The sequence below is a fragment of the Scomber japonicus genome, chromosome 24 (assembly GCF_027409825.1).
Source record: "Scomber japonicus isolate fScoJap1 chromosome 24, fScoJap1.pri, whole genome shotgun sequence".
Classification (NCBI taxonomy): Eukaryota; Metazoa; Chordata; class Actinopteri; order Scombriformes; family Scombridae; genus Scomber; species Scomber japonicus.
The window spans coordinates 6,451,147-6,465,524 of NC_070601.1; the positions used below are offsets into that span (position 1 = coordinate 6,451,147).

The 14,378-nt window shown below is 40.8% G+C and overlaps 1 protein-coding gene across 1 annotated transcript in view; it reads right to left on the reverse strand.

Annotated features, from left to right (window-relative positions):
- Window positions 1–13,494, reverse strand: part of LOC128354019 (striated muscle preferentially expressed protein kinase-like) — a 45,198-nt gene extending 31,704 nt beyond the window's left edge. The window contains exon 1 of the mRNA XM_053314266.1: window positions 13,113–13,494. Within this exon, the coding sequence (XP_053170241.1) occupies window positions 13,113–13,494 (382 nt within the window). The remainder of the gene's footprint in view (window positions 1–13,112) is intronic.
- Window positions 13,495–14,378: the final 884 nt, after the last annotated feature.

Consider the following 14,378-nt stretch of genomic DNA (forward strand, 5'->3'; position numbering starts at 1 on the left):
ACAGTTTTTTTATCTAAATGAATAAAAAGGAGGAGAACAAAAGATACAGTACAATAGAGTAGAAACGGTGTAAAGCTCATACTGACAACACACCATGGGTAAATCTGCCAAATGTCCGTGTCGAATGCCCAGTTCTCTGAAACAAGATACAGAGCACAATGTGTTATTCAACATATTCTGTCTTATACAAAACACTAAATGAGCCACCACTCATGTCCTTTTACCCAAAAGCACTGCCATGCCTGTCATCACCATCCTTCTCTCTAAGCGGCAGAGGTTGTGAATAGTAGCACAATATTTCACTTTGAAAATGACCAGTTTGTAATAAATTGTCTTTGTTCTGACATTATTTACACATTATTTTAGTTGTGAGAAAAAATGTTGTCCGAAAAGGTATAATAGGGGTCAACTGCATGGCAAGAACCACAGCTGACATAATGAATTATAATGCAGGGTAATGTCTTGATGTGTATTCTTGACCTTGAAACTGTTACGTGTGAATTTTTTTGGAGCTTTTAACAGCATCTCACGGTCTACATCTGTAAATGGAGGTAGCCTCAGATGAAAAGCGCAAGCAAAGTACCAAAAGTGCAAAGTGAAGTCAGTCATTTCACGCTTTTCTGCACACTCCCCGTTGGCTAACGTTTTTGTGTCAGGCAATTTGGACAGACACCGCTATGAGCTGTCATCGTCTGTGGTAAAGATGGCGAGATGGGGCTGGAGGCTCTAAAGAAGCTGATAATTGGATCTTTAAGTTGAGATAATATTGTCACAGATTAGTGTTTAGTGTACTATAATACCTGCAGTGTTTTCTGCCCATTCACTTTTAATAATCAAATTAAAAGGCAAAAATGCCCCCCCATAACTTTTGCTGCAAAATTCCATCCAGGATCATTATCCCAACTTCCTTAAGCTTTCCTCTTCTTTTGTCATCATCATTATTATTGTTTGGTCTTTGAGATGTCACAAAATGCTGAAAATGGCCAAAATTTCCAAAGGTACAGTATAAGTTGATGTCTTGTTTTGCCCAGTCCAACAGTCCAAAAACCAAAGATATTCACTTTACTGTCACATAAGGCAAAGGAAAGAAGCTGGAGACATCACTTTAAAAGTTAAGTGATTGTTAATGGTTGATCTGAAGTAATCCAATTTATTTTTAATGCAATGAACTTTGTGAAGACTCCAAATGTGTCAAACAGAAACTTTAATAACTCAAGTTGTCAGTTTTGTTTACCATTATCACGGTATCATCATGATTCAATTCCACCGAGACTCTAAAAATGAGAATACTGGATCACTCAGCCACATTAAAACTAAAGATGAGTTTCCAAAAATGAAAAATATATGACAAACACTTCAGGCCATGTTTGATAAGTGTCCCTGCTGATGAAGCAGTTGGTAAAAATGCTTCTTAGACACTCTGTCAATCAGCACCAAGGAGAGCTCCTAAGAGTGACTCACAGCTTTGCAGTGGATAGAAAGCAAAAGTACTAAAGTGCAAACTGAAATGACTCATTTCACACTCATTTGCCCCCACGTTTTTCTGCACTCTCCCCATTGGTTGGCGTTTTTGTGTCAGGCAATTTGACTAACTGTTGCCTGGTGGTAACTGCTGTTTCACAGACTCTGCTAGAAGCTTCCATCGTTGTCGTGATCTCCATTGTTATGGCTTCAAGGCAATCATATCAGCGAAAAACAGCCACAAACAGAGCATCCTTTCCACAAAAGGCTTGGATTTGGCAAATCCTTCAAAAAATATTCTATTGGTATAATCCAAATCCTACAAGTATTATTCTCACAAAGCTTCTACTGGAAGCAAAAGAACAAATGTCATGGGTTTGATATTGATGCTGAATTTCAGAGAAGGCAAAGCAACCATCAGAAAGCAGCTTTATCCTGCGCTTTGCTCACTTCGTAGCCCCTGTGACTGGCTGCCCTGATTCTCATGTCTCCATGGAGTGTAGCCTACTGACACACTTTTCATCTGCTCCGAATCTGTGAAACCTGTTATATGAATTACTTATTATATAACAAATCTGTCACGACTGCCAAGGCAAGATACATATTTCACGACATAGAATGTGCTCTGGTACTGAGGGAGTAAAGCAGAAATTTGCGCTGTTTGATGATGTTAAAGTGCTCATGGAGTATTTGTCTTACCTACTGCAATGTGTGCCTATTTAGTGTTTCAATATGAGCACCATGAGAGATGATTTTCCATGCTTTTTGTGTGCTAAAACAAATATCTTTCTCTTCAGCAACTAGACTTTTCCTGGGTTGACTTTCTTTTGTTGCGTTGTCCTGATCTGTCCTCAATTTGCCAAAGGATATTAGACAACAGCGAGCATCACTTCTCCCATCAATACTTTTGTTCTTTTGGCATTTTCCCAGCAGAAACGAATGCAGAAAAATAGTAGTGCTAGGCTCTTCAAAATAAGCCTTAAATGTTTCTTTTACCACTGTTTTCAGCTACAAATCAACACATCAGCGTTTAATTATCAGGTAAAGGGCGTGGCATGACATGCAAAAATTTAAAAGACCTACCAACCTCTATTAAAAACAGCATCGATACAGCTTAACAAGACCATCATTATATGGATTTTCCTCCCCAGAAAAGCGCAAGCTCACCTGAAATCTCTTCTTGGACCAGATTTTCTTCATCTTCAAGTTTCCTGTCAAGCGAGCGAGATTACCTGTGGCATGAGCTCACAAAAACATCCCTACAACCCAAAAAAAAAGAAGAAAAAAAGCCCAGGGTGTGGCATCAACAAAAGAAATCAGATTCGAAATGGGATTCAGCTGCCTTGTGTGCGTGGGTGTGTTTACTCTCCAGTCTGGCAGCAAGACGGGGAGAAAGAGAGAAAGAAAGAGGATGCAAATAAGCCGGAGCCAGGTGTCTTTGTGTCTGAGTGTGTATCCGCTGATGTGAACCGCGTCCTTCTCTGACGTAGAGGCTGCCGTTAGAGGGGCAATTCTCAGCTGGTTTGTCAGATCCACCACAAGCCCACCGCCCCCCCCCCCCCCCCCCCCCTACCTCTGCCCGTTCTGCCTCAGTCGAGAGCGCACTCAGAACAAGAGGAGGTGGGGGTTGCAAGTGTGAGCATAAGGGCTGTGTTGGTCTTGATTGCAGTGATGAGAGTGGAGAATAAAAGGAGGAGGAGGAGAGGAGGGGGGGGAGGGGGAATGAGGAAGAAAACAACTGGCTTCAGCAGAGCATGTTGACTTTTTTTTTCTCCCAAGAACAGCAGGAGTGAAAGATGAGAGCGACAGAAAGCAAGAAAGAGGGAAATAGACAAAGACGAGAAACAGAGAGTGGAGGAAAGACCGAGAGACAAGGGTGACGGGGAATGATTGATGAGGGAGGATCCAAAGCAAGGGAGGAAAAGAAAGCTAGAGGAAGAGGCGTAGATGATACAGTAAGGGATGAAATGGGTAGACATAAAAGAGGGGGAAGGGTGAATGAAATATGGCTCTATTCTTGTAGAAATATGAATATGTGCAACCTCCACCAAATGCTCCCTCTGCCTTTCAGTCTACTCTCTTTTTCTTTGTTGTCCTCGATTTAGGTGGTAGCAGCCCTAAGCTAAACCCACAGGCCATCAATTATTTATCCATATTCCATGTCCGTTAGCTTTAACCAGTGATGGGGTCAAGGTTGCCATAGTCTCAAGCCGCCGAGGGCTATTTGAACAAACACATTTGCCCCGACTGGTTAACAACATGATGTACTGATATCAGTAGTATACAAACAAGCAGCGGTTGCAGTTCAGCCTGAAAGTACAGATTATGTTCAGTATCGATTAATAACATCTCCAAATGTCTTTTTCTGCCCAACTAACAGTTCACAATCCAAAGATAAAACATGAAGAGCAGCAAATTCAAGAAACTGGAACAATCAAATATTTGTGATTTTTGTTTGATAAATGGCTAAAACAATTAACTGACTATCAAAATAGCAGTAAAAAAAATCACTGTAAAAATCAGTTAAACTCACATTAATCGATTCTCGACTGCTTGAGGACAGATTAGCATATTGCAAACAAAATATTGGCATATTCATCAAGTTGATAAGGCGAATACTGGCTTATTTTCAAACTAATGTCATTTAGGAGTGGTCATCTGATAAATGACAGTCCAATATTCACTCCCTGCTGAATGTTCCACTGCATTCATTCTTGTTGCTAACGTTGTGTGCCTGTAGCTTGGTGATGGGCAGGGAGCACATAACCAAAACAACAAGCTGAAAGATGCCTAAATGCTCTTATAGAGCTGAGGGCATCAGAAATGCTTTTAAGTTTCATGATATTTGAAACAAATCTGCCAGTTTCCCACTATTCTCTTTTTTCTCTAAACTGTTATTGATATTACACTAAAATCCATTTCTACATGGCGGCTTGTGCAAATCAAACAAAGGGAATATCATAAAACACTCTCCTCCAGGATGTCTGATTTGTTGAGAGCAAACGTGACCAGAATATATATATACATCTACTCCCCACCTTCCCCCTCCCTCCCTGCCTCCCTCCCTCTCTGTCTAATAAACAGTCAGACACACGTTAATTGTTCTTTCAGACACATCTGTGCTTTCCACACCTCCTCCATCAAATGAATCTAAAAATAATTACAGGCAGACCCAGATCTCACTCTCAGACTAACCACCCAGACTCCTCGTCCGCATTTCAGCACAGCACTTCCACCCTGCACTGCTTGGCTGAACAATGTGCTTTTTAGCGTTGTTAAGTGAGGCATGTTACTGTTTACGGCCTTGTAAACACAGAATCAATATGGAAGATTTACTCCTGCTGTGAATCAGGAGTTTCTCAGTGGATGAGGATTTTGTTTGGGATCATTAAGCCTTTCTTTTTTTTTCATTTATCTGATGATTATGACCCAGTTGCAAGTGATATTATTTTAATTTTAAAAACCTCCCAACCTAGATTTAAAGCTCCACTTTTACTGTAGATAAACAGAGATGCAGCGGATTTGCAGTTTGCTATTGTTATTTTAACAAACCTCCCTCTCTTCACCCTTCGCCCGCCTCGCAATCCTCCTCCATCCATCACCAGTGAGAGGCATTCAGTCCAGCAGAAAGTGCAGCAATCAATACCAATGCTTTATGCGTGATATGGGATACACCCCCAAGTAACAGTTCAAACGCCCCCGGATCAATAAGCCCATCATGACACAAGACTCCATGACCATCGTCCAATGAAAGGCCAGATACTGTGGCGAAGCTTCCATTTCATGCTGCTTGGAAATATCTCTCATGAGGGTTTTTTTTTTAATACTCACTAAAAGCCACAACGACTCGGCCTCAAACTATCTGCAGCCGGGATATCGTACAATATCAGCTATAATGCACACATAATTAGATTCATTTTTCTGCAAATCATTTATCTTCCTCTGAATCTGTGTTTGTTGGTTGGTGCAGGAGACCACACAGCTCTGTGCACTAGTAAAACCTGCAGTATACATTAACTTAGACATGACCTCCAACATGTATCTGACATACCTGTGCAGAATTATGTTGTTTCTGCAAGAAAGATTTAAACGTCTCTGTTGAATCAGCATGACCTATGGATTTAAAATTTGATAGCTCCTGCAATATCAACGCAAATGTAAGTAATCATGGACAATGTATGAGTATTAAAAATACTTTGGACAGATGCAATTTGTAGCATGCTATAGTTTGATTAGCTTAAAACAACGAGACGGTGAGCAGACTTCACGGAAACCCATTGATTTTGTGACAGAGGCGGCTTTCGGTGGAGCAGCCTTGATGGATGCCTTCCAGGCATACAGCTTTATCAGCAGAGAGTCTGGCATAATCTCCCTGCAACAGGAAACAGATTCTGCTGCTGTTACATCCCACTGTGATCACACACTTTCTGCTTTTTCAGTGCAGACCAAGTCACCAAGTTAATATCATGTATGCCTTTTTTTTATGCCTTTTTTTTTACTTTAACCATGTTTCTGTTTGCAAAAGCACTACAATAAAAACCTAAAAAAAACAGTATCTTAGATTATTTTACACTAAATGTAACTGTTTGATGTTAATATGCTTCTTGGCAACTACACAGCTTTTATTCAACATCCTCCAAAATGGGATATTTACAAGTGCACACTAAGCAATGATGTGCATATAGTTTTTTTCCATTGTTCAGAAAAAAGGGGCACATTTTGAGAATAGTAATGAACCACAAATATGAGCTCCGTTTTCACAGCAGCTGCAAATGCATGCTCAAAACTGTGTTGTGTTGCCAAAACCCTTCACGCAATCAACACGACACAATCAAGAAGCTGCATACCAAAGACAGCCCAAAAAAACCCTTCTTTAGCACTTCATATATTTAGGCTTTCAGTGATTATAAAAAGACAGAAATATAACGACTCAGTTTCCAATCCATCAGACTAGAGCTGAATTTGCATCACACTTTCAGGTGCCAGTATTTGTGTGACTGTGTGAAGAAAACCGCTGATTTAAAAGTTAATTTTGACATTTGAAGTTTAGACCAGTAAATACATCTAAGCATGAGAGAAAACTATAGTAAAACTGACTCTTTTTTACATGCCACCCCAAAACCTTCAGAGACCAATGCGAGTGTTGGTATGTTGATTCAGTTCATATGGTGAGGTGGTTTGGAAACCCCACATGACAGTGGCCCATGTTGACAGTCATACTGCAACCCGATCCTACCACCTAATCCAGACCAAATCCCTTAAAGGGTTCCTGTGAATGACAGTGTACCAGCGGGGATGGAACACAAACACAGCTTTTGCCAGACCAAACACCAGGGAAACAGCTCTAGCTCTGCCCTACGTTATTGCCTCAGCTGCCTCGTGAGAATGGAGAAACCAATTAATTGTACTGTATCTTTAATCTGCTTGAACGTAATATTTAGAGAATGTGAAAGCATCGAGCGGCTACAGATTAACTCTGCTCCAGCATGCCAATGAAAAGCTGGTCGTGGTTCAGACAAGAGAACTGGGTCGATAAGGAATGGTGAGAGCAGGAATGCTAGACTGTGTATGGCCTTGTGTTTCAAACTGAAGTGAAACACATTCTAATAAAATATTAGATGATATAAACATTGTGAAATAGAATGTATTCAGCCCTGAGTTTCAATACTATGAGAGCATCTTCAAATATCAAAATAATTACAGGTTTTACAGGTTTTTTGCCTCCAAAGGTTCACTCAATGATTTTTAATACTATTGATGAAAGCAAACCTTTGGCAGAATCAGAAATCAATACTTTTTTAGCTGTTAGCCTATGCTAGTCAATGTCATTTTAATCAGTTTGTCGCAGCAGGTTCCTTGGACTTTGTGACAGTTGGATGACCCTTTGGTTTAGATTTGGATCATGGATTGGGTTACTGTAAATTGTTTGAGTACTGGCTGAGCAAATTTAGCCATTTTTGTGAGATAGATAGGGTATCAGGGTAGTTCTTGACTTAAAAAGATCAGGCACATCATTACTATACCATTTTCTTAGACTAGCTGGGTCTTAACAAAATGTGATCCAGTTGAAAGTCTGAGCAAAAACAAGTGTGCTTATGGGCAACCATATGCATATTTGCACTGTTACAAACAAGACTGCTGTACCTCAAAGTGTGGCCTGCAGTAAAAAAGAGGGATCAGGGAGATAGCTGCAGCTTTGTAGAGGAGGGAAAAGCATAGAAGAGAGACACTGAACCCAATTAAGCAGCAATAATAGCCGCCTCAAGTGTATTACCTTGTTTTAATTTTCATTACAGCTGTTCCAATTAGTTGAGTATGCATTTTATAATTCGCTCTTACAGTATGATCCTTCTTTTTCTTCAACCTGCTAAAGGATCAGCAGCAAAACCATTTCACAATATTGTATTTCTGACAGCTCCCACTCACCTCTCTGCTTCTTACTTCTCGGCCCACTCACATCTTCCCTAGTGCTCCTCAAAGCCTTTCTCGCGTCGAGCAGCTCCCTCCTGTACATAACTCTTTCCTTCCCTTGTATGTTCCTTTAAAAACCAGCCAGATGACTTCTTCTCTTCAACTTCAACTTCTCCTCTAGCTCCAAGTTTTCCTCAACTTTCCCCAACTTTCCCCATCGAGACGCATCACTATAAACAAGGTGACTTCTGCAAAATGGCTCCAACGTGGTTATTACCTCCAGATGCATCTGCTCTGAAGATAATGTCTTTAGAAATGGCCCTCTCCTCTCAAAATGAAATGTGACATTGGCCAGGCAAGGATATGCCGTCTTAAGATGGCTGCTGGACCTTCAAACTCTATCTTCCTCAGCCCATATCTCTTTTTCTTGCCCTCACCCCGTCTTCCCGCAATCCTCCCTAACTTTGACTGCCAACTTCAGCTGTCTATTTCCAGTCCTGCATAGTACGACCCCTGCAGTTATACTGTACTTTCCCTCCGCACCCCCTTTCAGAGAGCCTGGCCCCCCTCTCTCCACACAGCCCTGGTTATAGCAGGAGATTAAACACACTGCTATACAGAAACTCAACAACCTTTGCTGTCCTCTGTGGCACACTCTGCTTTCACTTGGGGGAGTTTTGAGTACAAGTACAAGGCGAACACATTGTAATACTCCATTAATAATAAACTACAACTGCACTAAATGAAGGGACAATGAGGCAGTTACGAGGACGCCAGTTGAAGGGAGTAAATCTATTTCAGACAGTTAAGTACTCACAAAGCTCGAGGCTGGAGGTGAAAATAAAGTCCAAACTGTGTGACTGAATGAATATCTGTAAACAAGTATTCACACTGAAAATGAATACTTGAAATTGCATTGATGCTTCACACGGGTGGAATTCACTGCAATCTAAATATGAATGTGTTGATGGATCATCACGGCCGTTCGCTGAGACTGTCTCATGAATAAGAATACCAAATGCTGACCACAGTCTAGCTCTAAGTTTGTAAAGCAGCTTGTCCTGTACTGTATTAGCAGAACTGTTACTCTGTTTATAGATTTCTTTCAGGAGATGTAACAGACCTGCTGGGATTCATATTGGGGATTAAATCTTTCGGAAAACTAAATTATTGCGTTTAAATGACTGGTGCTGTCTCCAGTAGGAATGGTTACTTCCTGTGCTGCATTTGACCGAACTGATGATTTGCCTTCTGAATGATTTATATTGGCATGTTTGTTTTTTAACTGTAGCATCAATTTGCTAACGATTACTATCCTCTAACCATATTTACCAGCTAATGAGTAGAGCCATTGAGTTTAATCAATCTTTTTTTTAAATGCTGTTTATGAGTTCTCCAACTATATGGAAATGCAAGACTAAATTGCTGCAGCACAGATATTAAAAAAAAGAGGTCTCAAATACAACATCAGAAAGTTTGTTGTGACCCAGAAACCCAAATCTAACCAGAACAACCTCTTTCCATATTGTGTTAAAAGTGCCTTCAGATATGTTATGTAAACACATGAAAAAATGGTGGCTAGTTCAAGTAAGAACCTGCATACTGTAGTTATGGCAAAGCAAGGAGGGTTTGAATCTTTAACGTGCAGATCTCGTTCCAAAACCTGCTTCAGCTTAACCAAATATCAGTTACACAAACCAAACAGAGTATGGTTATAAAACTTTATATCAACACCTTTTAAATTATTTGTTTGTCTTATAAATATTTCACATTTTTGTCATGTCACCCACAAAAAACAAAACCATCCCTACCATCAACTCCTTGTCAACCGGTTGTGACCAGTTCCTACCATCCTTCCTGTCATTTTCTTCTTCTCAGTCTAATCTTTAAAAGGCTCGAGGAAGTGACATTATTTAATAATTCAAAAGAAAAAAACAAGAAACAAAAACATCACAGGAAAGTTGATTTCTGTGTAGCAAAAACTTTTTTTCCTTCTATCCTGTTAATCAGATAACAAACCCTCAGATACATCTTGCCTTAGGGATCCTGAGGGTATCCTTGTAAAAATGTTATATGCATATGAATTGCAAGTCATGTCTGGGATAATCATGCTCCTGCAAAACAATATCACAATCATCTCCTTTTTCACAATACTATAGGTGACTGATGTTCAATGCTTCCATCACACTGCTTATGTGGCCTTTAGGTGCCTGAGACTATGTTAATCAAAAGCTATACGCCACCGGCTGACGTCAATAAAGTAGTCTAGACTTGTGACACAGCACTGCTCTGGTTTCTGGTTGGTCTGATGTCTCAGGGTGATATCTTAAAGTGACAGACCTGACTGACTGTCTGACTCACTGAGTGATGCTCAAAAGCAGCCAGAACCAGACATTAAAACTAACCACACACACGTGAGCCGATACACACTAACAGACACCCATGCAAACACGCATTCACATCACACCCCCCCCCCCTTTTCCCCCCCATCCCCGATTCCCGACCCAGCACACCCTCCTTCGCCTCTTTCATCACGCTTGACCGTGATTGAGTGTGACAGCACCGCGTCTTGACCGTGGTGATGCTATAATTATCTGTGATGTCTGCCGGTGCCATCGGAGAAGGGGGCCGGCGGCATCCACACATCACTAGAGCACGAGCCCTCTGGCTGGCACGGCACATACCAAGCCATAAATATCCTCAGGGAAAGAGAAGAGGAGAGATGGAAGAGGGAGGCAGAGGTCAGAGAGACAAGACTCAAAAAAACAGGTAAAATTGAGGACATAGTGCGGTGAAGCTTTTTTCTGTCTGGTACCCAGTCATTCATGTATATAGTAACATTAATCAAATGGAAGCTGGGCAAGAAACACAGAGATAGAACTCTTTTTAGGTCTTTCTGGGCAAGTTCCAGTCAAATTTCATGCCTGGGAAAGCAAATCCAAGTCAGGCCTTCATTGGCAAGATACAATTGTTTCAACTATTTTGTGGCATTTGAATAGTTTCCTTTCAAAGCTTCATGTTTAAACACTTCAAAACCTGAAAGTTGGCTGTTGTTTTTCTTTCAGGGCAAGTCTTTAAGAGTGTAAGTGTCAAGTAAGTCTCATTTTTGTGACACCAGCTCAAGCCAAAAGACTAGAGCTCTGGACACTGAGAGAAGTAATATAAGAGGGTGACAGGGAGCCGAAAGAGATTAATCAAAACAACAACAACAAAGACAGATAAAAATGGACCAGTGGTCTTATAGCAGTGTTAGATCTAAGTCCTAAATTCGATCTCAGGTAGCAGAGACATAATAAGAAGAAGACAGTAGAAGACAGATGAAAACCAAGAATAAAAGAAAAAGGTTATGAGGAACAGAGGTTAAAGAGTTGAAACTGACGCTGCATTGACGTGAGAAGATCAAAACTGAGAGAGAGAGAGAGAGAGAGAGAGAGAGAGAGAGAGAGAGAGAGGTGCTGAGTGATATGCCAGCTGGACCATGTGTGCCAGCTCATAGTGCGGAGCTGGTGACATGTGACCTCAACTGTCAACTTTCTCCGCAGTCCGTGGCAACAATCCCATGATCATATTTAACCAGCATTACAATGAGCTCACTGCAAACTCTATTCTGCTTTCTACACATAGGGCTCAAATAAAAGGATGCACTGTACAATACAGTACATACAGGACTGAAACATATTGTCTGGTTGTACTTAAATTCCTTGATTGTCACTTATGAAATGAATCAGGAAAGAATATCTGGTTTTAGATCCTCTTTAACAAACTGTAATGTGAAGAATCTCTAGCATTAATGGTGTAAAAGTATTCCAGCCTAGAAACCTTTAATATTGACATTATATGACATACTGTAATGGGGACAATAAACAGTCATTATAAGACTAGATAATTAGTTAAAGTTACTATTTCCACCACAAACTATGCCAGCATATGACAAATAGGGCTATAAGTGACATGTAGCACTCTATAGGGCTAAGGAGGGGCTTAAGAAGTCACAGAAGCATCACTGACACTTGCTATCCTTATCTCTGCAAGGTACACGTGACAAGATAAACTGGGGAATTAATAGACAATCCATTCAAATCATGCTGAAGTGTCTTTGAGCAAGACACAGACATCTATCCATCCTAGTTTGTCTCATAGGGTGGAAGCAAACCTTATGCCAACAGTGTGAGAGAAACAAGTGAGACCCAGCAACGGAGGGGACTGCTGCTAGCGAAGCCTTTTAAAAACATAATTTATGTCTTGCATGCTTTGCTATGTGAATTATTGCTGACAGAACGACCACCACAAGCGAAGCTATATCCCCACCGAAGTATTCTAATTTTGGATGTGTTACAGAGCTGAGACGTCAGCGGTAGCTTATGCCAAGTTTTAACACAGACGTAATCTTTTACAGCTTGATCATCATCGTCTTACTGTCCTAATGAATTGATGCATCAGCAGATTTCAAGTGACACAAACAGATATAATAATAATCTGCAAATCAGGAAAAAATAGCTTGTATGCATGCCATGGACTGCTGGACAATCCACAAGCAGCATGGCCACTGCTGAAGACTTCTTACTGTCAAGCCATAGCATAAAAAGCTTTAGAAATGATGATAACTTTGTGCTGTTTTAAATATTGTAATAAAAGTCAACATCACAGCAAGAGCTAGGGGAGTGCTCCAAGCCTCAAAGCACACACATATTTGCATTTAAATAATCTTTTTGTAGACTTATAATCAATGTGATTCGGACCAATAATTCAACTAATGATGACAAATTGACAAATATACAGCTGGTCTAATCAATTTTCTCATTTAAAAGATCTTTGAGATGTTTTTTTCCAGGCTAATAGAAATGTTTCTTGCTTCCTGACTTGACTAGACTAAGAATGGCAGCCATGTTCTTAACAAGTGTCCAAATCCCAACTTCCCCCAAGCTCAGTAAACACAACAAACACAGCCCAAAGCTTCAAGATGATGGGTTCAGCTGTGCAGCTAGTAGAAAGCAACAGCAGGTGACACTCCTCTCCACCAACTCATTTGAGTGTCTACTTATATCTACAAGCTAATTTTAAGTATCCTCCAGTGCGAGAAAGACGGAAATACTGTATAAGGTTCAAAATAAAATCTTGAATCTACAATTGCTTTTTCATTCTGGATGCACTGACAGATGTGTTTCAAGGGATCAAATATTAAGAAGTGATTAGAATGGAAATTAGTTTAAAGAAAAATGGTTTGTGCTTGTTAAATTTACCTTCTCCGAGGTCCATGACAGCCAAGACGGCACTGCAGCTCGCCTCTCCTGACTCATTGGTAGCCACGCAGGTATACAAGCCAGCATCACTGGTGTGGCAGTCACGTATCCAAAGGCCCCCTGAGTCCTGGGCTTCAGATGGAGGAAGGAGCTTCTCATTGTGGTACCAAGCCAGTGAAGGTTTTGGAAATCCTGCTATTGACACCCTCAGACGGATATCACAGCCCGTTCCTACTGCTGCCTTGCGGAGTTTACGGTTGAAAACTGGTGGCGTGGGTTCCTGCGTTGAAGCCATCTTGTCTGGAACCACCTGGTCCTTGGTGACTTTGGCCCTCTTAGGGGGGATGTCGAGACGGGGACTGGGTACTGAGCCTTCTGCCATTTTTGATTTCTTTACCTACTTCTTTAGGAATCGTATTTCTTTTTATCTTGTAACTGACTGCGATTAGTGGAGGCCTCTTCTGAAATAGTCCGTCAGCTCAGACATCTCTGGGCTCATGGGGAGTGCAGAGGATGCTTGACCTGCGCTGTTGCACCTGGGACTGCAATAACCACATTACATCAATCAAAATGACATCAGAGTTATTTTTTGACACTTTACGATTTAACAACTGTAAATGAATGTGATTGACAGAAAAATAAAAACATTGGTCAACTGTTTGGATTTTCCTTTAAAAAAGAGAGCTCTTGCTTCCACTGATTCTACATGCCAAAGTCAATTTAGTCATTAGGGAGACACAGAGATGGGGGGAGTCCTCCTCTGCCTGTGAAAACAGTTGTATAATATCTTCCTTTGGCTCTGGGGGACATTTGTCAAGTGTTAAGAAAATAACTCAGTAACATCAGCCGGGTATATCAGCTTCAAATTGTGGACAAGTCTTTTAAAGACATGGGCAGGGACAGTCTGACCACAGACTATCAAGTTGCATTATGGAAAGTGTATGATCCAGCTTTTTGGAGGCTAGGGTATTGCTTTCATTATATCTCACACTCTTCTGGAACAACTTGGACCATTTCTTTAAAACAAAACCCCCAAATTTATGAAATGTACTAAAAGCAAAGAAAGAAGTGACCTCAGAAAGATTTGTTGGCACCTGCTGTGCTATATAGACAAAAATAGCAGTCCAGGTATGATAGGTGCTTCAGGTGTGTGGGCTTACATTGAAAACAGGTGATTTGAAGCACGTCATATGCGACCAGGGTCTGTTGTTTGTAAGAGTTATGAGCGTTATGTAAGTCTCTGGAAGGCGTTCTGACTTTGACAAT